Here is a 27,264-nt window from a genome sequence, read left to right as displayed (position 1 = left end):
TTGCCAGGTCGTGTTGAACTTCTCATCAACCAACACCCCAAACCCTTCTCTTCAGGGCTGCTCTCAATCCATTCTCTGCCCAACCTGTGACTGTGCTTGGGATGGCCCTGACCCAAATACAGGACCTTGGATGTGGCCTTGTTGAACTTCATGAGGTTAGCACAGGCCCACCTCTCAAGTCTGTGAAGTCCCTCTGGATGGTATCTCTTCCCCCCAGCATGTTGGCTATGCCACACAGCTTAGTGTCATTGGCAAATGTGGCTGAGGGTGCACTCAATCCCACTGTCCACATATGTGACAAAGATGTTAAACACCACCAGTCCAAATACTGATCCTGAGGAATGCCTCTCGTCACAGGTCTTCATTTGGACATCAAGCCGTTGACCACAACTCCTTGAGTGTGACCATCTAGCCAATACTTTATCCACCAAGTGGTCCATCTCTCCAATTTAGAGACAAAAATGTAATGTGGGACAGTTTCAAATGCTTTATCCAAGTCCAGGCAGATGACATCAGTTGCTATTCCCTTATCCACCAATGCTGTAGCCCTACTGTAGAAGGTCACCGGTTTTGTCAGGCATAATTTGTCCTTACTAAAGTTGTGTTTGTTGTCAACAATCACCTCCTTATTTTCTATGTGCTTCAGCAGAGCTTCCAGGAGGATCTACTCCATAATCTTGCCTGGTACAGAGGTGAGACTGACCAGCCTGTAATTTTCCAGGTCTCACTTTTTTCCTTTTTTAAAAACAGGTGTTATGTTTCCCCTTTTCCAGTCAGTGGAAACTTCACCAAGCTGCAACGACTTCTCAAATATGACGGATAGTGGCTTAGCAACTTCATCTGCGAGTTCCCTCAGGATCCACAGATGCATCTCATCAGGTCCTATGGACTTGTGCACCTGTGTAGTCCCCAAGCTACATGTGTCTGCACATCCAATATGCTATCCCCAGGTCAGCTTTCACCTCATGCCAGGCTACCAAGACTCTGTACGAGGAAATAATTTGGTCTTTTAATTCAAGGATGATGAAAAGAAAATGACAATGCATAATGCTAGAGTTCATAAATATTTCAAAATGCTGAATGCCTCTCCATACCACTGTGATGGTGTGACCCCCGCCCCTTGGGCCATTTATCAATCCAGGGTAAGCCAGGCATGTTGGGGGAAAGAATTCCCATTGTAAAAATGCAGTGAGACGGAGCATTAGAGCACTCTTAAGAAAGAGTACCTGAAACTGCTGTGCTTGGGAAAAGACCTCTGAGAAAGGGACTGATGATCAATCATCTCCTGACAGCCTGGTACACCTGCTACCTGAATCACAGCAACAATACCAAACTGTACTATCTGGAAAGTACTTAAATTGTACAGTTGATAAAAGGTACCATGGTTACTTATTGTGAGTCATGGCAACAAATCCTGACCAAGTCAATCATCTGTGACCCAGTAAACTGTGATTCTAAGTGATACCCTTTGAGCTATCCAGGATTACAGTGGGCTGCACCCAGCATCTCGCGCTGAGCTGGGATGTCTCTCAGGGTAGACTTCTTCATTTTTAAAGACTATCTGCTAACAAAGTCAACAGCGACTATAACCCCTTGGCACTTAAAGACCTTCCTCTGACAAATGCCAATGCATCAAAAGAGACTAATTCATTAAACTTGAGAGGAGGGAAATTTTAGCCAGGCTTGCCTCTGTGTGTTCACATCCATGAACCTCTGTACGCGCCCATACATATCTCTGTGAGTGTGATTTGACTTAACCTTGTAGTAAAGTTGGAATTTGTCAATAAAGAACCAGACTCCCCAGTTTTAATTGCAAAGTACTCAGGAATCTCTATCCAAGTAGACAAAGACTATACATAAAGAGCTCCAGGCTTAGCCAGTACCTTTAAATGGTACTAGTAATCAGTGGGCAGATGAAGGCATGGAGGGAAGACCATTGCAAACTATATTTTAGGGGTCAAAAAGGATAATGAGGTGACACTGAAAATAAATAAAATAAATTTTTAAAAGTTCAACCAATTACTGAGGTAAAAAAGATTAGCACATCACTATGCAGTGGTAAGAAACGCTAACCAAGACTGATATCAATTAGCTCAACACTAAATTAATACTTTAATGCCTCCATTTTCAATAAGGTGATTTAAGGATGAGCAAAGGAGTAGAGTGCAGTAAAAAGACAAAGCAGAACTTGCAGGAAATAAAAGGCAACAAGCTTAATTCCTTTAACCTAATAGCTCCCGATACTTTTAACCTCCAGCTTCAGATTCTAACACTTGAATTCCTAAAGTCTTCAAGCAAGTCAAATCTTTTAAGTTGGAGAAGATGCTATAAGCTTATTTAACAGCCAATACATTTAATTTTAAAAGGGAAAAAGAGTAATTTAGGAAATCACAAGCCTGGAACTACAACAACAGTGGTACTGCTAAGGCTCTGGAACAAGCCTTCAGGAAGGACTGATAGAGATGAAGTGGAAAATAAAATCAAATGTAGCATAGTTTTACCAGAAACCTACTATTAGAATAACCTGGTAGCTCTCTTTTGTAAGATAATCAGTGCTCTTGGCCTATAATTTACACCAATGAAGTGACTTGTAATTAATATCGGTGCGGCTCTAGGGATTTTTTAAGCAATATTTACCCTAGGCATCTTTTTTCTCCAATTTACTCCAATCTGACAAGAAAAACAGAAATAAAATCCCAGTTATCTGTGCACATATAACATACCTTCTGAAGTGATTCCCAATCTGTTTTCTTTCCAAGAATTTAAGTTGATTTTTTTCAATTGCTTGCAGTTATAAAGCTGCCACAATGCCTTATCTGAAATATCACAGTCTCGGAGGTCTAGAAACTCTACAGCAGGGTGCAATACCTGTAACGAAAACCTACCATTTCAGTCAGACTCTGGTATGTCATAGAACATGCTAATTTTTACCTAGAATACTTGTAATGTTAGACATCACACAGAACTTCGAGATAATATTCACTAGAGAATGGGGTCACGAGTCTTAGGAACTAAAAACACTAAAGAAAATACGGTATTATCAGCCACAACAGTTCATCTCCTACTGCATGAATTTTCAGTTTCTGTGACCACATAAAGAGTAGGAGTACTTTAACACTACTGTTTAAACAGTGGAAGTACTATTTTGACAGTACAGTTGCTAGCAGCAGTGCTCTGCCAGTACAGATACTTTTACCAAGAATAACACCCTCAAACTTAGCAGCGCAAATTGGATGGCAGAAATCTGAAGTGTAAATAAATACTGACTGTGATCAAAACGTAAATCTGCTGAACAGATATAGGTAATATTTGAAAGATATTTTGCCCCAGAGTATTTTTCTCACCTACACACACAATCTTGTTCTCATAAACAAGCAACCTTATTATCATACCATCAGGAGGTAACAAATCCTCATTAAATAGGCTCTTTCACTCTCACAAGAGCATAGGTTGGGGTTTTTGTGAAATCTTCCTCAAACGGACATTTATGAAATTTAGACCCAAAGCAATGGAAGGCCTCAGATTTTAGTAAAAATACATACATATCTGACCTCTAATTTAATTTTCAGGAATTCTCACTAAATTTTAATATTGTTTATAGCCCCCTCTTGCACAAACAATCTATACCTTTGCTGAGCTGTCCTGTAGACAAATAGGCAAGCATTAGAAGACATTTTCTCATTACCTTACTCTGCTCCCTTCAGCCTGTCATTCCCTTCCTCAGCTCAAAGGATAAAAGCATACAGTAATTTCCACACACAAGCAAAGATAACAGCACTGCTGACAGGCTTATTAAAGGCCTATTCCTTTCCCAGCTGACCACTTTAACAGGTACAAGAAATATATTACAAGGAATACTGTTTTTTTCTGTTTTCAAATATGCTAAAATCTTTACTGACAAAGTCAACTAAGCCTTTTGACAAAAAGCTAAAACTTCTAGTAGATTATAACTGCAACCTTTCCGCAAAATGAATGGCAGAACGCAGACAGCTTTAACAGCTTTTTCCCCCAAAATGCTACAGGCCTCAAATATGTCTCTATGCTACAAAACCAACACATATCCACACAATGCACTTGTTAATAGTTTTCACAAGATAACATTCAGCTCTTTTTGATTCATAGTTCTGAATTTATATTTAAGGAAGTGAAACAACTAAACCCAGAGATGACACACTTAAAGCTGAAGCAATCATCAATTCAGGACGCTTCCTCTGACCGTTGGCTTACTTTCACAATTCCAAATTGCCTAGGACACAACAAAAATGAGGAAACAGCTGTTTTTGAAGCCAAGTGAGAAATCTTACGATTAAAAGAGCCACTGGATGCAAGGAAGTCTAAATGAGAAGCAAGAGTACTATCAGAATACTGTTGATTTAAAGTAGCTAGAGATTAAGCTTCCCTAGCCCATGATTCTTCACATGCTCAAGTGCTACTTAGAGGTTTGCTCTCTACTATTATTCACAGATTCATATTCACTGAATGCACCTGTTTCAAAGAAGATGGAATTTCAGATAGAATATGGACTGTTAGGATGCAGAATACAGGAGATTAAAGTTACGTTGTGGGCACATGCTGAATGGCTTTACAGAGTGAGCTGGAAGAAGGAGTTTAGCATGCAAGTCACACATGGAAGGCTGCTCCAAGCAAAATGCACAGTAAGGGGGGAAAAAAGCATGATAACACAAATCTGAGCAAGAACAGGGAGGCAACACATGAAATAGAAGCTTATACATGAGCGCAGGTTAACAGAACTTCAACAGCAAGAGATGTAACTTTAAGCAAAATGCTTAAGCAACACCAAAGACAGGACAGGTGTAAAATCAAATGAAAGAGCATAGCCTGGAAAAAAACAAGGGAACAGATCTAGCTGCAACACTATGGAGACTATGAAAGAAAAGGGCAGGAGGGAATCAATAGCAAAGATAAAAATTCCTTATCCATATGCAGACTAATTGAGATGTCATAGATGTGTCACGTGGAGTACTTCAGTTATATTTGATGTGAGCAAGGAATAGTAAGAAAAGCTAAACAATGTAAGCCATTTTTTGCTAGGCTAAGCAGCAAGAATATCTGCAAGATGAAAGAACAGGAAAACTGAAGAGCTAAATGGTATGGAGAAACAGTATGAACCCAGAGACCAAGAGGTGGCTAGCATTTCTTAAAAAATACAAATGAGATAAACCTGGAAACTGTTATCAAAGAAAGCCAAGGTATAGCAGGCTGAAGAAAAGCAATGACAACTAAGGACAGAATTGCAGGAAATGAGGAAGGAAAAACACATGACATAGAGAACCAGAACAGAACATCCCAGTGTCAGATGGAAAACATGCTCCAAGAGATGACATTGAATGAAGAAAAAGTCAGATGAGATTTTACAAAGAGACAGAGGAAAAGACTGTAGCTTAAAACCTCTAATTTATTTCCAGACTAAAGATATCCTAATAAGTTTTGTACATTTACCCACAATCATATGGTTTATTACATACACCTAGTAGGATGCTTAGAAAGGATTACTTACTGAAAAGATAGCCTAAACCAAATTCTGTCAACGCAAATTTTCCAAAATAAGACAAATTTTCAATCAGAGATTTATTATTTACAATCAAAAAAATGGTGCATACTAAAGTTAAAAATTTTTGTTCATAAGTTTTCTACAGTACTTTGGATTCTGCCTCTAGTCCTGGCTTCACTATTCTGACTCTGAGAAACTGACACTATTTGCCTCTTCCATGTTACAAGTCAAAGCAGGAATGAACAGGGAGTCATTATTTTCCGTTTTACCGAGGCCAATCTTTAGCCTTCCTCAATGCTCACATCTCTCTTTGAGGCTCAACAAGGTAATGGTAGATAGATACCAAAACAGATGTGCCCTTGAATTTACAGCTAAAGAGAAGTCATTAACTGGTCTCATTTTAAAATACTGCCATGCATTAGTTTGCAAAAGGGATGAGAGAATTTGAGTTATCACTTTTTAGCCACAGCATCATCATATTTCAAAGAATCAAGATTTAAATAAATTATATGGAGATCACGTGCATAATGTCAATAGAAAATAACAAAAATCTAACAAGTTCCTGAAATATTTTAATTTCTAAATTATGCACTACCTTCTTGAAACATACTACATTCAGGAACAGAGCCTGGTTTGCAACAGTCTACTTTCCTGTACTATAAAGGGATAATATATGTCAGTTGATTACACAGAAGTCATTTATCACTGACGGGAGAACATTTTAATTTATTTGCACTACAAACATAATCTTATTACAACTAATACAGGACTAAGAGCAATATGAAGGTTAAGAAAAAAACCTGTAAAGACATGGACAAAATAAGCAGGCCTGTTGTCTCATGTAAACAATTTTAATTTAGTTCATCCTTCTGTATTAGCTATCACAGACAGTATAGTCTATATAGACAGTATATTTTAATTTATTTGCACTACAAACATAATCTTATTACAACTAATACAGGACTAAGAGCAATATGAAGGTTAAGAAAAAACCTGTAAAGACATGGACAAAATAAGCAGGCCTGTTGTCTCATGTAAACAATTTTAATTTAGTTCATCTTTCTGTATTAGCTATCACAGACAGTATAGTTTCAAATGAATTCTTACCTCACTGATATTTGAATCAGTTATTTGCCCTTGCATACTCATTAATTTAATCAGTTTATCCTTTATGTTGGGTGGCAATGACTTAATATCTGCAGCATATCTGGAAAGATTCTTTGTCAAACACCGAACGCACCTGAAATAAAAGAAAGTTGCAGTACAGTCAAAAATAAGCATTATATATTAGAACTAGCACAATCAAGCCATAAGATATCATCTTCTGCATTCAGCTCTACTGCCTTCAAACCTTATTAGTTCTAGCTGTTCCATGCTGCCACCAATTCAATTGTTGCCCTTTGGAGACAATCAGCTGATCCTTCTCTGCAAGTGTTCCCCAATCAACTTTAGGCAAAAATTCGCCTCATTTGCTGCAATCACCAAACCAGCTCACAAAATGAATTAGATTCCCTAGGCCAAATTTTCTTTTTTAATCCTATCCAAAATGTTGAAAGAAAACATTGCCATCCTACAAAACATTTTGCTTTTGTGGAATCAACATTTTTCTATTAATTCACTCTACTAGTAAACTTAAAGCAACTACTGTAACTGCACAGTAGCTCTCTCTAATGCAGTTGACTTCCTTATTTTCATGGGATCTGGATATGCACAGCAATAATTAAGATTAGTAAGTAAAGACTATAACACATTCACCTGGCAGACAGATTTTGCCCCAGTCTAACTTAACGTCTGCTTTTTCCATGCTCCACCTTATCAGCCCTGTTACATCAGCTGTTACAGTTCAGAGTTGCCTACAAAGTGTCAAATGGCATACTCATTTGTTCCAAATGTACTCAGAGATGCAGAACAGAAAAGGCCTGTGATCTTTAACCTTAAGCTTTATGACAGGTTAGGGCCTTAGGACACGACAAGCATTTCCAAAACATAAACCAGAAAATAGATCTTTATGACTAATTATTCTACAAATACTAATCAAGGTGCAGCTTATACTGTTATGTCAGATGAAGTAGAATAGCAGAACAGATGTTAGAAGTGAGACACATCAGAAGAAGAAATGAACTAGAACATATACTAAAGCAGGTTTAGTGGCAAATAAAAAGACAGATACACCTTCCTGCATTCTTTAGGGCTCAATAATTTATATTCACCATAATACCATAAAAGGAAGCTCTGCTTTGCAACTGATGCTCTACTTCCGTCCTCATTTTTTATTCACGCAGAAGTACCCATCTGCAAATGTTCTGATGCCTTTTCAAGACCTTAGTTTTCCAAGACACTGACAGGTTAAGTTAACAGATTAGTCTGCAGCCTACAGGCCTAATTAGGCAAGTTGCCTGTTAATGGTATCTGTTACACAAGGAGCTACCTATCCATTGTTTGGTTGGAAAAGACCTTTGGGATCATCAGCCCAACTGCACCTGTCCACTACTAAACCATATCCCTGAGCACTTCACCTACCTCTTTTAAATACCTCCAGGGACTGTGACTCAATCACCTCCCTGGGCAACCTGTGCTAGTGCCAGATAACCCTTTCAGTGAAGAAATTTTTCCTGATGTCTAATCTGAACCCCGTCTGGCGCAACTCAAAGCCATTTCCTCTCATCCTATCACCTGTAACTTGGGAGAAGAGACCAACACCCACCTCACTAAAACCTCCTTTCAGGTAGTTGTAGACAGTCATAAGGCCTCCCTTCAGCCTCCTATTCTCTAGGCTAAACAACACCAGTTCCCTCAGCCACCTCTCATAAGACTTGTTCTCCAGACCCTTCACAAACTTCATTGCTCTTCTCTGGACATGACTCAGCACATCAATGTCCTTCTTTTACTGAGGGGCCCAAAACAGAACAAGTATTTGATGTGCAGCCTCACTACGGCTGAGTACAGGGGCAGAAACACCTCCCTGGTCCTGCTGGCCACACTGTTCCTGATATAGGCCAAGACGCCTCTGGCATTCTTGGCCACCTGGGCACACTGCTGGCTCATACTCAGTCAGCTGTCAACCAACATCCCCAGATACTTCTCTGCCATGCAGTTTTCCAGCCACTTCTTTTCATTTTTCTTCCCCAAGCCTGCAGTATTGCTCGTGGTTGTTTTGTCCCAAGTACCGGACCCAGCACTTGACCTTGCTGAACCTCATTCTGTTGGTCGCAGCCCATCAAGCTAACCTGTTCAGAACCCTTTGCATAGCCTCCCCACCCTCAAGCAGATCGATGCTTCCACCCATCTTATTGTCATCCACAAACTTACAGAGGGTATCAAGATCTAAGGTTAATCATGAGAATATAAGCATGCGGTAGAATGCACATCTTAAACATCTTTTTAACAGATTAATCATGCACAACAAAAAAAATATGTTTCAGCTTTGTAAAAGGAGAAAAGTTATTAGCAAGACAGAACCCTTGTAATCAATTTCTGTTGAGTCCAGCTGTCATTGCACACCACCCTCACCAAATGTAAAGTCCAAACAGAGGTTGAAAAGGCTCATTCTGCCCCCATCTTGTCTCTCCAACCACTCTTTACTGCACCTTCCTCATGCCAGCTCTGAAATACAGTTGCACAGTGACCTGAATGAAAATGTGAGAAGGCCAAAGAAATATTACTGCCAAAACAGGTGGCTGAGGACAGGGGGCAGCAGCAGCCAGGGGTTAAGCCAAATTAAATTTAGTGCATAGCCACAGCTCAAGATTTCTACAGAAAACTTTATTTTGCCACAGAGCCTTGCCTGGCACCAGAATGCCAGCAAATCACAGAAAACTAAACTCATACTGATTGAAAGCTCTTGAGAAATTAAAATATTAAGGCTATGTAACCTGAGGCGTATCACAGATTTAAGTAAGGAAAGAAGCAAGACTAACAGTGTGGAAGCACATTAAAAAAAAAATCCACTGAAGTTAGCACCATGTGACAAGGGCACCTGTAGCAGCTCACTGCAAAAGAGGATACAGTGACTTCAAGCAGAAATTGGGCACAGTTTAACCATAGGCCTTGGTTGCAGAGACCCACATATCAGCATGTGTGACCATCACATAATCTGAGCACACACAAGTATCACTCATCCCTCTGGAGATGTGCAAAACTGAAATGTGTTTACTGAACCTCGGCAACCGCTAGATGAAGTTGGCTGACTGCCTGTAATGGAGAAGACTATACACATCTCCGACTCATTAAAAGTAGATTATGCCATCCGCATTCTTTGTCTTATCTTGAGATTAAGCAAGACATGAGCCTAAGGAAATTCAGGAAAGAGACGAGTTTCCCCAAGCTGCTGCTGGCTTGGAGGGCTAGTTCCCTGGATGGGCATGAGATGACCATGACCAAGAGGAAATGTGATGCTTGTGAGGAGGGTGACAGGAAGAATTTTCACAGAGCATGTATGCAGGCTGTGGGGTTTTTACTCTATGAAGTTGGCTGACTGCCTGTAACAGAGAAGCCTGTACATGTCTCCGACACAGTACAAGTAGATTACACCATCCACATTCTTTCTTATCTTGAGATTAAACAGCCTATCTACTGGGCTGCAGAAAAGAAGAATAATTGGTTACTTCTAAAAAAATCTCACCAAAGCTCCAAAGACCACAAGAAGTGTGAACTTCACTGATATAGGGATTTGACATGGAGGGACCACTTAGAGATATAATAGTTGCATTAGTACTTGGACACTATGTACTCAGTGTGTGTGCCAATATCCTGTTATTTTATACACTGAAGGCCAAATGTAGAAATTATATCCTGTTATTTTATACACTGAAGGCCAAATGTAGAAATTGTGTGTACTTGGCCTTGTACTTTGTTCTGTGCTAATTTCCTGTTATCTCTGAACAATGCATACTCAGCAAACGGACTGTGGTCAGCTATATAACTTGTATACCATAAAAGGAAAACACATAGGATCGTGAGCTAAGGAGCTGACTGCGCAGACGCAAAAGCTAGAGTTTCAAGGAAAGGACAAGTGAGGAAGACTATGCTCGACCACCAGAAGACCCCTGAAGACCACCAAGGGATAGGACTGCGGCTGCGCAAGGACATTTGAATATGTAAACTGATTTCCTGGAAAAAAATCATGAATATGTAAATGAGTTCTGAAAAAAAGTAATGAATATGTATACTTGAGCTAGATAAAAACAGACAGTATTTGTGCTACGGTGCACATGTTCGGAGGAGTGATCCCCCATGTGCCCGGCGCTGCAATAAAGAATACCTGCTGCTAGATCGTGTCTGTCTTTGACTCATCACAACAGATGGAATCTGTGCAGCCTGCTGATTAATGTGAGGGAGGTGTCTCATGCTGCGATAGACAGGGTCCTCAACATCAGAAAAGACATTAAGATTGCTGTCGTATTTTTGACTACTACTATTCTTTATGCAATAAACTAGTCAACTAGCATTGAGACACCATGCCAGTCTTACTGAGCAAAAGCATCAGCACCTCCTCAAAAAAAGCAGGAAAGCACCCTACCTTTGGCTAGCGTGAGTCAAATAGACTTTCTGAGCCTTTTGGGGGTTGATGTGTGTACCTATGCAAGCAGTTGTTTGTCACACAAGGGCACACCCTTGAATTACATGATAAATATATATTTATCATAGGACATCTACATTTTGGTTGCTAGGTAAACAACTTTTTTCTGCCAATTCATCCCAAAGGAGGCAGATTATCACCACAGACCATAGTACATAAAAACAGTTGTACCTAAAAACTTAATAAAAACTTAAAATGAACTTTTTCCTCTGGAAGATATTAAGCAGCTAATGCAGCCATGCTTGAATAGGGATTTGCACATCTAGACGAATTACTTAGTTCAAATTTGCAGAAAATACTCCAAACCCAGTGCAGATACGTGGAAATCTTCTAGCTATATTTAACTGCCTCTTGCCACTGGATTTTAAATTTGGCTTGATAGAAAAGCTTTTTAAGATCAATGGCATTCTTTTCAAAAGGCTGCTTGATATTTTCAGAGTACATTACTGACTTGCAGTTTAAAGAATAAAACATTTAAAATATGTTTTCACCGTTATTGTACTTTATAGGAAATAATAAAACAGTTGGCTACACCAGGGGAATTATAATCTTGTCTTCAGTGCTTTAAAAGTCTAATGCTTCTATGGTTTGCTGTGTATATATGTTCTGTATGGTTTGCTAGCTATTTTTGTTTTATCTGTCAAATCAAATATTTTATCCCTATGCTGTCCCTAACTCCCTCCCCTAAACACAAAGAAATATGCCCTAGTGAACACAAATCAAAACACCATTTGGTGGATTCACCAGGGCTAGGTGAAGGCAGGGATCCTCCACCATCCCTCCTCATCCAGATCTGACAGGGATCAATCTGTAATCTGCCGGCCAAACCCTGTCACCGCCTCCCAAACCGTGTCACCCCCCACCAAGCCCTGTCGCTCCTCTCAAGCCCTGTCAAACCCCATCACCTCTGTTAGACCTTCTCACCCACCTTGTCACACCATCAAATCCTGTACTGTCTGCCAAACATTGTCACGCCATCAAATCCTGTCACTCCATCAAACCCTGTCACCTCTGCCACACTGTTGCCTACCCTGTCATCCCATAAAACCTTGTCACCCACCTTGTCTTGCCATCAAACCTTATCACCCCTGCCAAACACTGTCACCCCATCAACCTTGTCACTCTCCTGTCACCCCATCAAACCCTGTCACCTCTGCCAAACCCTGTCACCCCATCAAACCCTGTCAACCCCCATCACTTCTGTCAAACTCTGTCACCCACCTTGTCATGCCGCCAAACCCTGTCACCTATACCAAACCGTGCCACCCACCGTGTTACCACATCAACCACTGTCACCCCTGCCAAACCCTGTCACCTACCCTGTCACCCCATTAAACCCTGTCTCCTCTGCAAATCCCTACCACCCCACCAAACCCTGTCACCACTGCCAGTCACCTACCCTACCCTGTCACCTCTGCCAAACCCTGTCACCTACCCTGTCACCCCATCAAACCCTGCCACCCTTGCTAAACCCTGTCATCTACCCTGTCACCCCATCAAACCCTGTCACCTACCCTGTCACACTATCAAACCCCATCACCTCTGCCAATTCCTGTCACCTACCCTGTCACCCCATCAAACCCTGTCACCTGCCTTGTTACTCTGTCAAACCCTGTCACCTCTGCCAAACCCTGTCACCTACCCTGTCACCCCATCAAACCCCATCACCTCTGCCAATTCCTGTCACCTACCCTGTCACTTCATCAAACTCTGTCGCCTACCTTGTTACTCTGTCAAACCCCGTCACTTCTGCCAATTCCTGTCACCTACCCTGTCACCCCATCAAACCCTGTCCCCTCTGCAAAGCCCAGCCGCCCCATCAAGCCCTGTCACCCTCGCCAGACCGTGCCCGCTCCCCAACCTTGTCCTGGTCCCTCCTCCCGAGCTGTCCCCTCCCCCGCCCGCTCCGCCGGCCCCCCCGGCCCGGGCCCCGCCGCCATCGCTTCGCCCCGCTCGGCACCCTCCACCCTCCTCGTGGGGACAGGGGGTGCCGGGGCGCCACTCACAGGTCCAGGAGAAGCTGGAAGTGCTCGCCGGTGCCGTCCCAAGGGCCGCTGAAGCGGCTCATGGCTGGGGGAGCCGCGGTCCCTGAGAGGCCGGGATGGCGGCGGCGCCTCCGCCCGCGAGCACGACGGGAGCTGTAGTCCGAGCGCGCGAGGCCGTTCTGGCCGTTAGCCCCGGGTGTCCGGGGGGGGCTGCGGCTGCCCCGTCCCGGGAGGTGTCGCAGGCCAGGCTGGATCGGGCTCCGAGCACCCGGATCCAGCGGGAGGGGTCCCTGCCCGTGGCAGCGGGCGTGGAGATGGATGGGCTTCAACGTACCTTCCAACTCAAACCATTCTATGAGTCCATGATCTTCCCAAGCCTGGAAGATGCACGGGAGAACGTGAGAAGTTCAGGAGCCTTCAGGCAAGGGGGCACAATTGTTTTAGCTGCGATTTCCTCCTTTCTGCCATCATAGAATCACAGAATGGTTTGGGTTGGAAGGGACCTTAAAGATCATCCAGTTCCAAGCCCCCTGCCAAGGGCAGGGACACCTCCCACTAGACCAGGCTGCCCAAGGTTCCATCCAGCCTGGCCTTGAACACCTCCAGGGATGGGGCAGCCACAGCTTCCCTGGGCAACCTGTGCCAGTGCCTCACCACTCACAGGAAGAAAGTCTTACTAATGTCTGACCTAAATCTGACCCTCTCCAGTTTATACCCATTGCCCCTAGTCCTAACACTTTGTAAACAGTCCCTCCCCAACTTTCCTGTAGCCCCTTCAGGTGCTGGAAGGTCACTATAAGATCTTGGAGCTTTCTCCAGGGTGAACAACCCCAACTCTCTCAGCCTGTCCTCATACAGGCAGTGCTCCAAACCTCTGATCATCTTCATAGCCCTCCTCTGGACTTGTTCCAACAGTTCCATACCCTTCTTACATTGAGGATTCCAGTGGAGTCATTCCCCAGTGCCAGTTTCCCTCATCTCCTTTTTCCCAGTCTCCATTAAGTGCAGATACCCTGCTGCCTGCCAGAACCTTCTGCCTGCGACACATTTTCTCTCTCTCTTTTTTTTATTTCTAATTTTTCACATTTCTGTGTAGACTGTGTGACATAAACTGAGACCACACCTTCCTTAGGACTTAACATTGGCATCCGATTGCTGCGTCATTATCTTCAGACCCAAGACCCATCATCTACCCCTACCCCAACAAATGATTCACTAAGATAAGGAAGCCTCTGTTCTCTCCAAATTAAGTGAAGTATCTCTATCTGTGAGAAACAGCTTGCTACTGGTATCTGATAACTTTGCTGAAGTTGTGGACTGAAACATCTGGATTAATGGATAAACTGCAAGGATGCTAGTGTATGATGATGCTGCAAGACCTACAAAATATACGTTTTTATGACTGGATAATTAGAAATATGCATTAGTAGGTAATTGGATGATTCATGCCATATGCTTACCATGTAAGCTATAAAACCTCTAACGAAAAATCACTTGTATATGCCTAGTTTGGATGGGAAACCTCATGCACATTAATAAATATTGACTTTTGTATTGCATCAGGTGAGATTTTCTTAGTCATAAAAACACGCTGACTACTCCCAGTGTCCTTGTCTTGCATGTGTTTGGCAATGTTTTTTTGGGAGTATTTCCTCTATTTCTTTCACCTTGTGAAGTTCAACAAGGCCAAGTGCAAGGTTCTGCATCTGAGTTGGGGCAATCTCAAGCACAATTACAGGCTGAGCAGAGAATGTATAGAGAGTAGCCCTGAAGAGAAGGACTTAGGGGTGCTAGTGGATGAGATGCTTAACATGAGACAGCAACGTGAACTTGTAGCACAGCAAGCCATCTGTATTCTGGGCTGCATCAAAAGAAGTGTGACCAGCAGGTCTAGGGAGGTGATTCTCCCTCTCTGCTTTGCTTTTGTGAGATCTCATCTGAAGTCCTGCATCCAGTTCAGGAGTCCGCAGGACAGGAAGGACGTGGATCTGTTAGAGTGAGTCCAGAGGAGAATCACAACAATGACCAGTCGCCTGGAGCACCTCCCATATGAGGACAGGCTGAAAGAGTTGGGCTTGTTCAGCCTAGAGAATGGAAGAGTCCGGGAAGACCTTAAAGTAGGCTTCTGGTACTTAAAGTGAAAGCTATCAAGACCTATCAAAGGTCATCAGTAGTGGTCTCACAATGACATCAGCCAGCTCTTTCAGTACTCATGGATACATCCCATCCCATCACATGGACTACTATACAGAGGGTAGTGGTGAATGGCTCAATGTCCAGATGGAGATTAGTGCCGAGTACCTTCAGTTGTCTGTATTGGGATCAATGAGCGAATACAATGGAATATTTGTGAGGAGGAATTCTAAAACATGCTCAACTGACCTTGCAGTTTGGATGTAGAAAAACACATATATCGTGCTAATCATTGCTTAATCTTGTATGTTTGACAAGCAGAACCTTTGTGTTTGGGTAACAGGCGTGTGATAAACTCAGGGTCATCTTAGAAAACGTGCTTGAGATTTTTGCCCTGCTGTGAGTAAGAGGAACACAGTGGAAAACTACTCACCTTTCCTTTGCCTGTATTTACAGGCAAGTTGGCAGGTTTGGGATTCACACTTTCTAGCAAGGATCGAACTCTGTGGTGCCTACATTCCTGTTTGCATTTCCTCTGGCCAGGTGCTGTTTCAGAGTTCCCTCTGTTCGTGCTGTAAGGGAAATAAATTTATTCTTTGCATTTCGGACATGGCTTTGTGGTTGTTCCTGCATCCTGCCAGTGTTCAGCTCACACAGAGCAGTGTTATAGAATCATAGAATGGTCTGGGTTGGAAGGGACCTTAAAGATATCTAGTTCCAACTCCCCTGCCATGGCCAGGGACACCTCCCACTAGATCAGGCTGCCCAAGGCCCCATCCAGCCTGGCCTTTAACACTTCCAGGGAGGGGGCATCCACAACTTCCCTGGGCAACCTGTTCTGGCGTCTCACCACCCTCATCGTGAAGAATTTCTTCCTAATGCCTAATCTAAATCCTGTCCCCTCCAATGTGAAGCCATTCCCCCTTGTCCTATCACTACAATCCCTCGTGCAAAGTCCCTCCCAGCTTTCTTGTACGCCCCCTTCAGTACTACCTAATATCTTCATTAATGATGTAGACAGTGGTATTGAGCGCACCCTCAGCAAGTTTGCAGATGATACCATGCTGAGTGATGCAGTTAACATACTTGAGGGACAGGATGCAATCCAGAGAGACCTGGACAGGCTTGAGCAGTGGGCAAGACTCATGAAGTTCAACAAGGCCAAGCACAAGGTCCTGCACATGGTCAGGGCAACCACTCGTCTTAATACAGGCTGGGGGATGGAGGGATTGAAAGCACCCCTGCAGAGAAGGACCTAGGGCTGCTGGTGGATGAAAAGCTGTACATGAGCCAGCAATGTGCGCTTGCAGCCCATAAGTCCAACCGCATACTGGGATGCATAAAAAGAAGCATGGTCAGGAGGTCGAAGGAGGTGATTCTGCTCCTCTACTCTGCTCTGGTGTGACCCACATGGAGTACTGTAACTAGCTCTGGAGTCCTCAATACAGGAAAGAAATGGACTTGTTGGAGTACATTCAAAGGAGGGTCACAAGAATTATCAGAGGGCTGGAACACCTCTTCTATGAAGAAAGGCGGATGGAATTGGAGTTGTTCAATCTGGAGAACAGAAGGCTCCAGGAAGACCTTATTGTAGCCTTTCAGTACTTAAAAGGGGCTTGTAAGAAAGATAGGGACTGATTTGCAGAGCCTGTTGAATAGGTAGTGGCTTTAAACTAAAAGAGGGTTGATTCAGACTAGATGTAAGGAAGATTTTTTTTATGATGAGGGTGGTGAAACACTAGAACAGGTTGTCCAGAGAGGTGGTAGATGCTCCATCCCTGGCAACATTCAGGGTCAGGTTGGATGGGGCTGTAAGCAACCTGATCTAGTTGAAGATATCCTTGCTCATTTCTGGGGGAATTGGGATAAATGACCTTCAAAGTCCCTTCCAATGTAAACTATTCTGTGATTCCATGAAGACTAAGACAAAGAAGTTGATGAGGACTTCAGTCTTTTTTATGTCTGCTTTGGAGTGTGAGGTTGTGGTTCTTTTCAATCTCAAGAAAAAGGCACAAGAAGAAGGAGAAACAGATATTTTCAAAAGTTATAGTGAGAAGTCTTACTTATCTCTTCCAGTTCTGGGAAACATGCATTGACACAGCATTGTCACACCCTGAGGTAGACAGAGTAGGACCCAGAACTGTATTTAAACATGTAGTTTATTACCTATAATGTTATAATTCTAAGTCAGGAATATAAGCTTAAGGCTAGACCAATATTAGCATCCTATAAGGGTTTGAAGAAGGACTATACGACCTGTACGGAGCTCAGTGATAAAGTCTTTAGATGTTTCCTCAAAGCTGCTGTGAGTTAAGTTTCTGCAAACACTCTGGTGTTTGTAGATTGTTGATGTCTGTTGAGGGGCAGGGTGTGGTTCTCAGACCAGCTGAGAGGGAGCTCTGATTAGTGCTTACTCGTCTCATTCTCTTGTAGTTCATTCTGGAGTGATAACATCCATGGTACCAGTCAGCCCATTTCCTTTACCTTTTGTTGGTGGCACCGATGGTAGGGGGACAGTGGGTTGCAGTGCAACTCCCACCAATGTGTAGGGATCCAGAGAACTCCAGGGTCGTAGTTCACAAAAAAACCTCATAGTCTAAATCATCCAAGTATAACATATGTAGATTTCTATTCACAAATCTTACTAATACTTTTGTTTTGAGGATCACCTCTGAGTCTTTGATTTTGTTCCGCAGTTATGATGTACCTCTGCATACCTGCATTGGTATGCTAGAGGGGTGACCATGGGCCAGCATTGGACAGCCCTCTCTGGCAGAGCCACTGCTATGCAGAAATCTTCTGTAGTGAGGTTCAATGGCCTCATTGTTTATCAAATCTTTACAGTATTCTTCCAAGTAAAACAAAGCCATCAATCTCTTACTTCTACAGTACGGAATGTTCTAGAGGGTACACTGAGATTTGCTGAAAGCATTATGCTTTTACACATTCCCATGGGAACAAGCTCTTACAAAGAGTACATACAGGTTGCATTGATAATGGCAGCACGTATTAATGTTATGTTATATGTTCAGTCACTTAGGATAAAATATGCATCTCTACAACCAAATCCTGTGGTTAAACACTGCCTAAGTTCTGCCTGAACTCACTGTCTCTCCTTTATAATGCCTCCTGTGAGGGTTCACTACAGTGTACTTTTTCACCAGGTCTCAGCTGTATTCAGGAGAGGGTCCACATTTTCTCTTGTAGAAACACTTCTTGTTGCTCTTCACATCCTTCACCAGATTCAACTCCAGATGGATTTGGCTTTCCTATCCCCCATCCTTGCACATTTGGGCAGTGGCTCTGTTCCTTCCAGGTCACCTATTCTTGCTTCCTCCTCTTACATGCTTCCTTTTCCTGCTTGAGTTCAGTCAAGGATCTCCTTGCTCATTCATGTAGCCCCTTCTGCCACATTTGTAGGTTTTCTTGCAAACCTTGTTGGACCATTCTTGAGCTTGCAGGAAGTGATTCCTTTGCGGACAAAAATCCACCAAGCCACAATCAACTTTCCTGGATCTCTCTTCTCTTTAGGATCATATAAAATGGATTCATCCAAATAGATTCCTGAACAGGCTAGGGCCTGGCCTCTTGAAGTCCAAGACCAAGATCCTGATTTTTGCCTTCTTCCCTCCCTTTGTGATCCTGAACTGCATTTCAAGGCTGCCCCAACCTTCACATCTCTGACTGGGACTCCAACTTCCTTGTGAGGATCACTGCCAGCAGAACATCCCTCCTCATCAGCTCCTCAATATCCTGTGTTAAGAAGTTATCAAAGCACTGTAGGATAATAGCAGAAGATTGGTGAGGAAGATCATAAAAATGCTCAAATGACTTGCACCTGGGGTCTAGAAAATTGCATAGATTATACTAATTGTCGTTTATCCTTGTGTGCTTGACAAGTAGACCATCTGTGTTTAGATAACATAGGCCTCTGACAGACTTAGATGTTCACTTATCAGACATGCCTGCAATTCCTGCCTGACTGCGGAGAAGATCAAAGCACAGGAGTAAACTACGCCTGCACAAATCCTTGATAAACAGGAAAAGAAACAGCTGGGCTCGAAATCCTCCAGTGAGTTCCATGCTCAGTTTTTGTGCCTCTGCCTGGATGCTGCTTCAGGGATCTCCTGGTTGATGAGGCAATGAAAAATACTTCTGCACTTCATGCGTTGCCTTGTGGTTGTTCCTGCATCCTGCCTGTGCTGAATTACATATTTGATGCAGCCAGCGGGATTCAGGAACAGCCATGCCATGGCTGGCAAATAAGTGGGTGACATTCTGTATTCTGGGATGGCCCACTTCTGTGGGCTGAACCCCATAACCGCTTTCCTCAATACACTGGCTCTGCTGGAAGCATGGCCTGAAATAGATGATGGGCTGGTGTTTATCCCCCCAGATAATTGAGACAGCTATGCATATATTGCCATGGGAAGTGGCATAAGAGACTTCTTGCAAGTTAGCAGGGATGTTGGGGTCGTTATTAGTTACCAGTCTGTATTTTAGCGTAGAAACCACATAACCACCGAAGTAGTTCTATGAGGTGCTTTTATTCAGCACTGGGAAACCAGGGGCATGTGCCCAAATCTGGCTTCCCTGTCTATTGTCACACAACTGTCTTTTATACACTAAAGATTACATAATCTCATGCATATTCAATAAGGATTACGACACTAATTTATACATATGTATAAAAATTTCGATATCAGTCTATTACAACATCAGCCTCTTCTGCACCTGCGCAGCACACTCTGGTGGTCTCCTTGATGAAGTAAATAGTCTTCCTCCGATGAAGTAAGTAGTCATCCTCGGAGTTGTCCTTTTCACCTTTCGTCTTTTGGCAAACTCGTCGATTTTTCTTGGCTGGATCTGCTCTTACCTTCACTTGACCACTCAGGTATGTCCTTCTGGCTCCATGAGGCTTATTCTTTTGTCTTCTACAAGATCTATAATGGTCTCTTGGCTTAATTAAAAGTACTTAACGTTTAAACAAGAACTATACAATACACCTTCCTACACATTTCTTCAAACCTGCCCTAATTATTCTATCCTCATATATGGTCATGTCCTAGCCCTACTAATCCCAACACCATGGTTACAGTTATCTGCTCAGTTAAGTATTGCTAAAATACAGTCTAATACTAACATTTAGGTGTCCCAGAAGTACTTTGAGGGAAACTGAGACTGTAACTTTGCAAATATCTGTGTCGGTGCTGGATAGAGGAAAGCTGGCAAACCTGAAAGGAGTCACATCACAGGTGATGAGGAAACAAATGTGGAATGATCTTGTACAAGCCAGCGTCCCATGATCAGAAATAAATGGGATTACAACAACAGAAATGTTTCTCTGATGGCGAAAGTTATCACCCACACAAAAGAACCATCAAATGCCCTTAGCCGCACCTGCCACCTTATATGTGCAATAAAGATATGAGTATGTTTAGCTTCAATACTTGGACACAGAATTAAGACTCAAATTGTAATGAGTAACAGAAAGTAATTTGCTGATCAAGCCAACTAAACGAGCAGCGATCTTTCTGTTTCAAAGCACAGAAACATCTTGTTTGGTAAGAAAGACGAAGCCACAATGCTATCTTAATTAAAAGCTAAAGGTTACCATGACCATATACGTTTTGTATATAGATAGCATCTACTGAATTTTACAACTAAGCCCTTTGAAACCGCCTGAAGCAAGCGCCAAAAGCAACAAATCACCTCGGGGCTCAGCAGACGTAGATTAGCCAGCTCAGAGAATGCGGCCTTGTGCAATTAAGGAACAAGTTGCCCAGAGATAAGGAGGAAGAGGAGGAGTTAGCAGCTATTTGACAAAGCACAGGACTACAACCTTGAAGACTGCTGAACTGAGACAACTCTGTAAACTTAGCTGATGTATTATCTGGCCATATGGAGACTGCATGTACCCTAAAGGAACGGGGCGGGGTGGGGGGTTGCATCTTTAAAGATGTTGAAACGAACTCAAGGGGGGAAATAAAAGACATTGCTCAGCTTTCCTGACTTTGCGAGCCTTGGTGGAGCTGCGACTCCCCCGGCCGCCCAGCGCTGCTTCTGCTTTTCTATCTAAATAAATAGTAAATTGATCCACGTTTGGACTTTGTGTTGTTAACTCAATTATAACATAATGAGGTCACATGCTACTGTTTATTTGGTTATGAGGCATGCATCAAAAGATGGAAGAAAAGGAAGGAAGGAAGGAAGGAAGGAAGGAAGGAAGGAAGGAAGGAAGGAAGGAAGGAAGGAAGGAAGGAAGGAAGGAAGGAAGGAAGGAAGGAAGGAAGGAAGGAAGGAAGGAAGGAAGGAAAAGATAGAGAGAAAAAAGAGAAAGAAAAAGAGAGAAAAAGAGGGAAAGAAAGAAAGAGAAGGTGAGAGAGAGAGAGAAAGAAAGAGAGAAGGAGAGAGAATATAAAGATAGCTACCTCCACAGTGCTGCAGCATCCCATCAGTCTGATGCTCAGTCTAGTGGGAGAATGTTCTCCTATCCTCACCCTTGCTTTACCCCTTAATATGCTTGGGGTCATGCCTTGCTAATAGTCTCATTTAGCTAACTCCACCCCTTATTTTTCCACCACAAACATGCACCTTTTGGGGCATGTTCAGCTTCTGGCAGTTGTTTTGTCTGTCTACTGTCCAGCTCCCAGCAGTTGTTTTGTCTGGTGTCCAGCTCCTGGTAGTTGTTTTGTTTGGTGTCTGTATCCATTATCAGGGTGGACCCTGCAGACCTGTCCTGTTCAGCACTGCAGTCCACCTGCAGTGGTCAGGGCAATGAGATCTTCAGGTTAGGTGTGATGTTGAGACAGACCAGTTCTTTCTGTGGTGTACTACACTACCTCAAGGCAAGGCACTACCTAGCAAATGCCAAGATAGCAGAAATGAAGGTTTGGCAGGTCCCCTAAAAATGCTACCACTGTAGCCTCTTACTGTGAGGGGGATCGACACCCTCATGTTCATTTAACTATAAAGTGATAGTCTGGGGGGCTTTTACACTTGTTAGTTAAGTTACTGTATTACATACTACTACTACTACTACTACTACTAATAATAATAATAATAATAGAATCCTCATCACAGATCTGTGGATTGGGGGGAAATCCAATCTCTGCCCTCTGAATTACCTTAACAATAGGAAATGCCACTCCATTTACCACAATGGCGTTGATTGACCCAATTAAACAATATATTTTGAGTATTGATACATTGGGTGGTATACATAAGCCTCACTACATGGTTGCCCTGCTGGGTCCAAGAGGATTGGCGTGTACAAAAAACCTTATATGGGAGGCACATATATGGAAACAATTTGGCAATATGTACAAAGGTATACTTAAAAAGTTGTGGAAAATACCAAGCTTGCTGTGTCAAAATACAGAGGGACCGTAAGTTGGCAGAGAAATGCTAAGTCCAGCTTGAGCAAGAACATGAGCTGAGAAACACACTGATCCTGCCAAAGCTCAGGACAAATATGGCAGTTGCAGCTGAACACTCAGATAAAGCCCGTTAACTACAACAACCAAGTAACACCTGGCATGAGGCTTTAGTGAACCTGGAAGAGCAACAGTACCTCTGTCCTGACCTCACTGCCGCCTCCCTTAATGGACAACACAACAAGCCTTGCAGGAGCCTGTCAGCAAAGGACACATAATGCAGTCCCATCTCATCAAAAGTACAAACCTGGTCCCTGCAAACAGCTCGCTGAGAGGAGGCACTCTGTTGGCTGCTGGGCGGACCAATGGGTCTGACTTATTCTCCTTTCCCTGTCAAAAGCGATGCCTTTTTCAGTAAGAAATTGCACCTCTTATTTTGCAGATGATAGCCAGGTGAATTGTTAATTACTGACTAGCGTTAGGATACTTAGCGCTAGCACAGCAAGTGTATTTATCAATGGCAATTCTGAATGATGATCAGAGGGCTGGAGCATCTCCCATACAAGGACAAGCTGAGGCAGCTGGGCTTGTTCAGCCTGGAGAAGAGAAGGTCGGAGGAGATCTTGTGGCAACCTTCCAGTACCTGAAGGGGGCCTGTGGCAGAGCTGGGAGGGACTGTTCACAGGGGCTTGTGGTGGTGGGACTGGGGGCAATGGGTATAGCCTGGAGAGGAGCAGACTTGGACTAGACATAAGGAGGAGTTTCTTCACCGTGTGAGTGGTGAGGCACTGGAACTGGTTGCCCAGGGAGGTTGTGGCTGCCCCATCCCCGGAGGTGTTCAAGGCCAGGCTGGATGGGGCCTTGGGCAGCCTGATCTAGTGGGAGGTGTCCCTGCCCATGGCAGAGGTGTTGGAATTAGATGATCTTTAAGGTCCCTTCCAACACAAACTATTCTATGATTATTCAAGAGGAGGTGGTCAGAGCCTTGCTAGCCCGACTGGACACCCACAAGTCTATGGGGCCGGACGGGATTCACCCTAGGGTACTGAAGGAGCTGGCGGATGTGCTGGCCAAACCCCTTTCCATCATCTTCCAACAGTCCTGGAAGACTGGGGAAGTCCCACTGGACTGGAGGCTGGCTGATGTTGTGCCCATCTACAAAAAGGGTCGCAGGGAGGACCCAGGAAACTACAGGCCTGTCAGTCTGACCTCAGTGCCAGGGAAAGTCATGGAGCAGGTGATCTTGAGTGCTATCATGAAGCACATGCAAGAGAACCGGGTGATCAGGCCCAGTCAACACGGGTTCACAAAAGGCAGGTCTTGCCAGACTAACCTGATCGCCTTCTATGACAAAGTGACTCGGCTGCTGGATGAGGGAAAGGCTGTGGATGTGGTCTTCCTGGACTTCAGCAAAGCCTTTGACACAGTTTCTCACAGCGTTCTGCTTGAGAAACTGTCAGCCTCTGGCCTGGACAGGCGCACACTCTCCTGGGTGGAAAACTGGTTGGCTGGCCGGGCCCAGAGAGTGGTGGGAAATGGTGTGAAATCCAGCTGGAGGGCAGTGACAAGTGGGGTTCCCCAGGGCTCAGTGCTGGGTCCAGCCCTGTTCAATGTCTTCATCAATGATCTGGATGAAGGCATCGAGTGCACCCTGAGGAAGTTTGCGGACAACACTAAGCTGGGTGGAAGTGTCGATCTGCTGGAGGGTAGGGAGGCTCTGCAAAGGGATCTGAACAGGCTGGACCGCTGGGCAGAGTCCAATGGCATGAGGTTTAACAAGGCCAAATGCCGGGTCCTGCACTTGGGGCACAACAACCCTGTGCAGTGCTACAGACTAGGAGAAGTCCATCTAGAAAGCTGCCTGGAGGAGAGGGACCTGGGGGTGTTGGTTGACAACCGACTGAATATGAGCCAGCAGTGTGCCCAGGTGGCCAAGAAGGCCAATGGCATCTTGGCTTGTATCAGAAACGGTGTGACCAGCAGGTCCAGGGAGGTTATCCTCCCTCTGTACTCGGCACTGGTGAGACCGCTCCTCGAATCCTGTGTTCAGTTCTGGGCCCCTCACCATAAGAAGGATGTTGAGGCTCTGGAGAGAGTCCAGAGAAGAGCAACAAAGCTGGTGAAAGGGCTGGAGAACAGGCCTTATGAGGAGCGGCTGAGAGAGCTGGGGTTGTTTAGCCTGGAGAAGAGGAGGCTGAGGGGAGACCTCATTGCTCTCTACAACTACCTGAAAGGAGGTTGTAGAGAGGAGGGTGCCGGCCTCTTCTCCCAAGTGACAGGGGACAGGACAAGAGGGAATGGCCTCAAGCTCCGCCAGGGGAGGTTTAGGCTGGACGTTAGGAAAAAATTTTTCACAGAAAGGGTCATTGGGCAGTGGAACAGGCTGCCCAGGGAGGTGGTTGAGTCACCTTCCCTGGAGGTGTTTAAGGCACGGGTGGATGAGGTGCTGAGGGATATGGTTTAGTGTTTGATGGGAATGGTTGGACTCGATGATCCGGTGGGTCTCTTCCAACCTGGTTATTCTGTGATTCTGTGATTCTGTGATTCTATAATTCTATTATTCTCTATCTGTTGCCTCAATAAACAATCTGGTTTCTGTTTTGCAAAGCTATCTGAGTGAAAGCCCTTTCAGTGGCTCTGTCAGGCAAACATCAAATCCATAACCTTAAAACAACAAAAGTAAGGCATGTCTCAACTCATGAAAAAAATTATTCACTTGAGTCACAAAATAATAAGGCAGTAGATGATACCACCTCCACCAAAGTACGTGCTCAAGCTATAAATGTGCAGACAGCTTGTGGACATCAATCAGCTTATAGTGCATACACATGGGACATCACTCACAATCAAACCTGCCGCCTCCGTGGAAGTGTTCAAGGCCAGGCTAGATGGGGCCTTGGGCAACCTGGTCTGGTGGGACGCATCCATGTCCATGGCAGGGGGTTGAAACTGCATGATCTTTAAGGTCCCTTCCAACCCAAACCGTTCTATGAAGCGTTCTGTGAAATGCCTCTGTCATTACATAACTAGAAAACGTGCACACATAGTTGTACTGTTTGTATGTTGCTACATTTAAGGGCGTTATATAGGCCATGGGGAAAGATAAGACGGGGTCAGTGGACCTTGAATACCTGGCAGGGTTGCTACATGGGCTTCCTACTCTCGTTGAGGGGGTGGCAATATATGTATTCACTGCTGTGATTCAGGTCTGCTTTTGCTAAACTCCACTATGTCTGAAAAAGGCAACGCCAGCCGGCTCCAAGACCCACTGCCAGCCAAGGCTGAGCCCATCTGTGACTGTGGTAGTGCCTCTGGGATAGGGAAAACATATCTAAGAAGGAGGAAAAAGCCCTGAACAAATCCAGGAGCAGTAAGAACTGAGAAGAGCAAGAATGTGAGAAAAACAACTCTTCAGTCACCAAGGTCAGTGAAGAAGGAGGAGGAGGACGTGTTTGGGTGCTGGAGCAGAGATTTCCTTGCAGCCTGTAGTGAAGACCATGGTGAAGCTTAACAGTGGAGCAGATATTTATCTGCAGCCCATGGAGGACCTCATGCCTGAGCTGGTGGATGCCTGAAGGAGGCTGTGACCCCAGGGGAAGACCTCCAGAGAGGGAAGAGTAGGCTTCCAGCAAGACCTCCAGGCCCATGGAGAGAGACGAGCCTATAGTGAAGCAGGTTTGCTGGCAGAGCTTGTGACCCTGTGGGAGACTTACATTGGAACAGACTGTGGAATGAACCCATGCTGAAACCGTTCATGAAGAACTGTGGCCCATGGGAAGGATTCACGCTGGAGAATTTGGTGGAGAGCTGTCTGTGTCTGAACAGGTGGGACACATGATTCAAAGCATTATTGTAGAGAAATGTTTAATCCTTTTTCTATATGTTTATTACATACCTCTAAATTACCCTAGCTTTACACCCTGCAAGCCCAAATGAACTTCTCCTAAGCTTTGCCATCCCTAGCAGAAGTCGTCCCTTGAGCAAGGGGGTGGAATGTGGGTTAATGACAGAAGATCGTTGAGGAAGATAAACACACTCAAGTGACTGCATCTGAGGTCTAGAAAATTACATAGATCACACTAACTGTTTATTCTTGTGTGCTTGACAAGTAAACCATCTGTGTTTGGATAACATAGGCCTGTGATAGACTTATAGGCGCCCTTTCAGACATGCTTGAAATTCCTGCCCCCCTATGGAGATGATCAAACACAGGGGTAAACTACACCTTTGTGAATCCTTGGTAAACAAGAAAAAACAGCAGGGTCAGCATCCACCAGCAAGGACCAAAGTTAGTTTCTGTGCCTCTGCCTGGCTGCTGCTTCAGGGATGCACTGCTCGGTAAAGTAACAAAAATACACTCTCTGCATTTCCTGCATGGTTTTGTGGTTGTTCCTATATCCTGCCTGTGTTGACTCATGCACAACTCCAAATGGATTTGGCTTTCCTATCCCCCATCCTTGCACATTTGGGCAGTGGCTCTGTTCCTTCCAGGTCACCTATTCTTGCTTCCTCCTCTTACATGCTTCCTTTTCCTGCTTGAGTTCAGTCAAGGATCTCCTTGCTCATTCATGTAGCCCCTTCTGCCACATGTGCAGGTTTCTTGCAAGCCATGTTGGACCATTCTTGAGCTTGCAGGAAGTGATTCCTGTGGGGAAAAAAACCACCAAACCATGACCAGGT

At 44.1% G+C, this 27,264-nt stretch overlaps 1 protein-coding gene across 2 annotated transcripts in view; it reads right to left on the bottom strand.

Moving 5' to 3' along the window:
• AMN1 (antagonist of mitotic exit network 1 homolog) overlaps nt 1-27,264 on the bottom strand; it is a 469,636-nt gene that overhangs the window by 10,821 nt on the left and 431,551 nt on the right. The window contains exons 1-3 of one of the 2 annotated variants that reach the window (XM_069860342.1): nt 13,097-13,245; nt 6,620-6,752; nt 2,724-2,868 (exon numbers count right to left, since the gene is read on the bottom strand). In XM_069860342.1, the coding sequence (XP_069716443.1) occupies nt 2,724-2,868; nt 6,620-6,752; nt 13,097-13,158 (340 nt within the window). In that variant the 5' untranslated portion in view covers nt 13,159-13,245. Of the gene's footprint in view, nt 1-2,723; nt 2,869-6,619; nt 6,753-13,096; nt 13,246-27,264 lie in introns of those variants that run through there. The other variant, XM_069860350.1, reaches the window with a different exon arrangement.

This window comes from Phaenicophaeus curvirostris, chromosome 1, assembly GCF_032191515.1.
Source record: "Phaenicophaeus curvirostris isolate KB17595 chromosome 1, BPBGC_Pcur_1.0, whole genome shotgun sequence".
Lineage (NCBI taxonomy): Eukaryota > Metazoa > Chordata > Aves > Cuculiformes > Cuculidae > Phaenicophaeus > Phaenicophaeus curvirostris.
The sequence above is the reverse complement of the archived record's forward strand: the minus strand, read 5'-3'. Positions and strand labels throughout refer to the sequence as shown.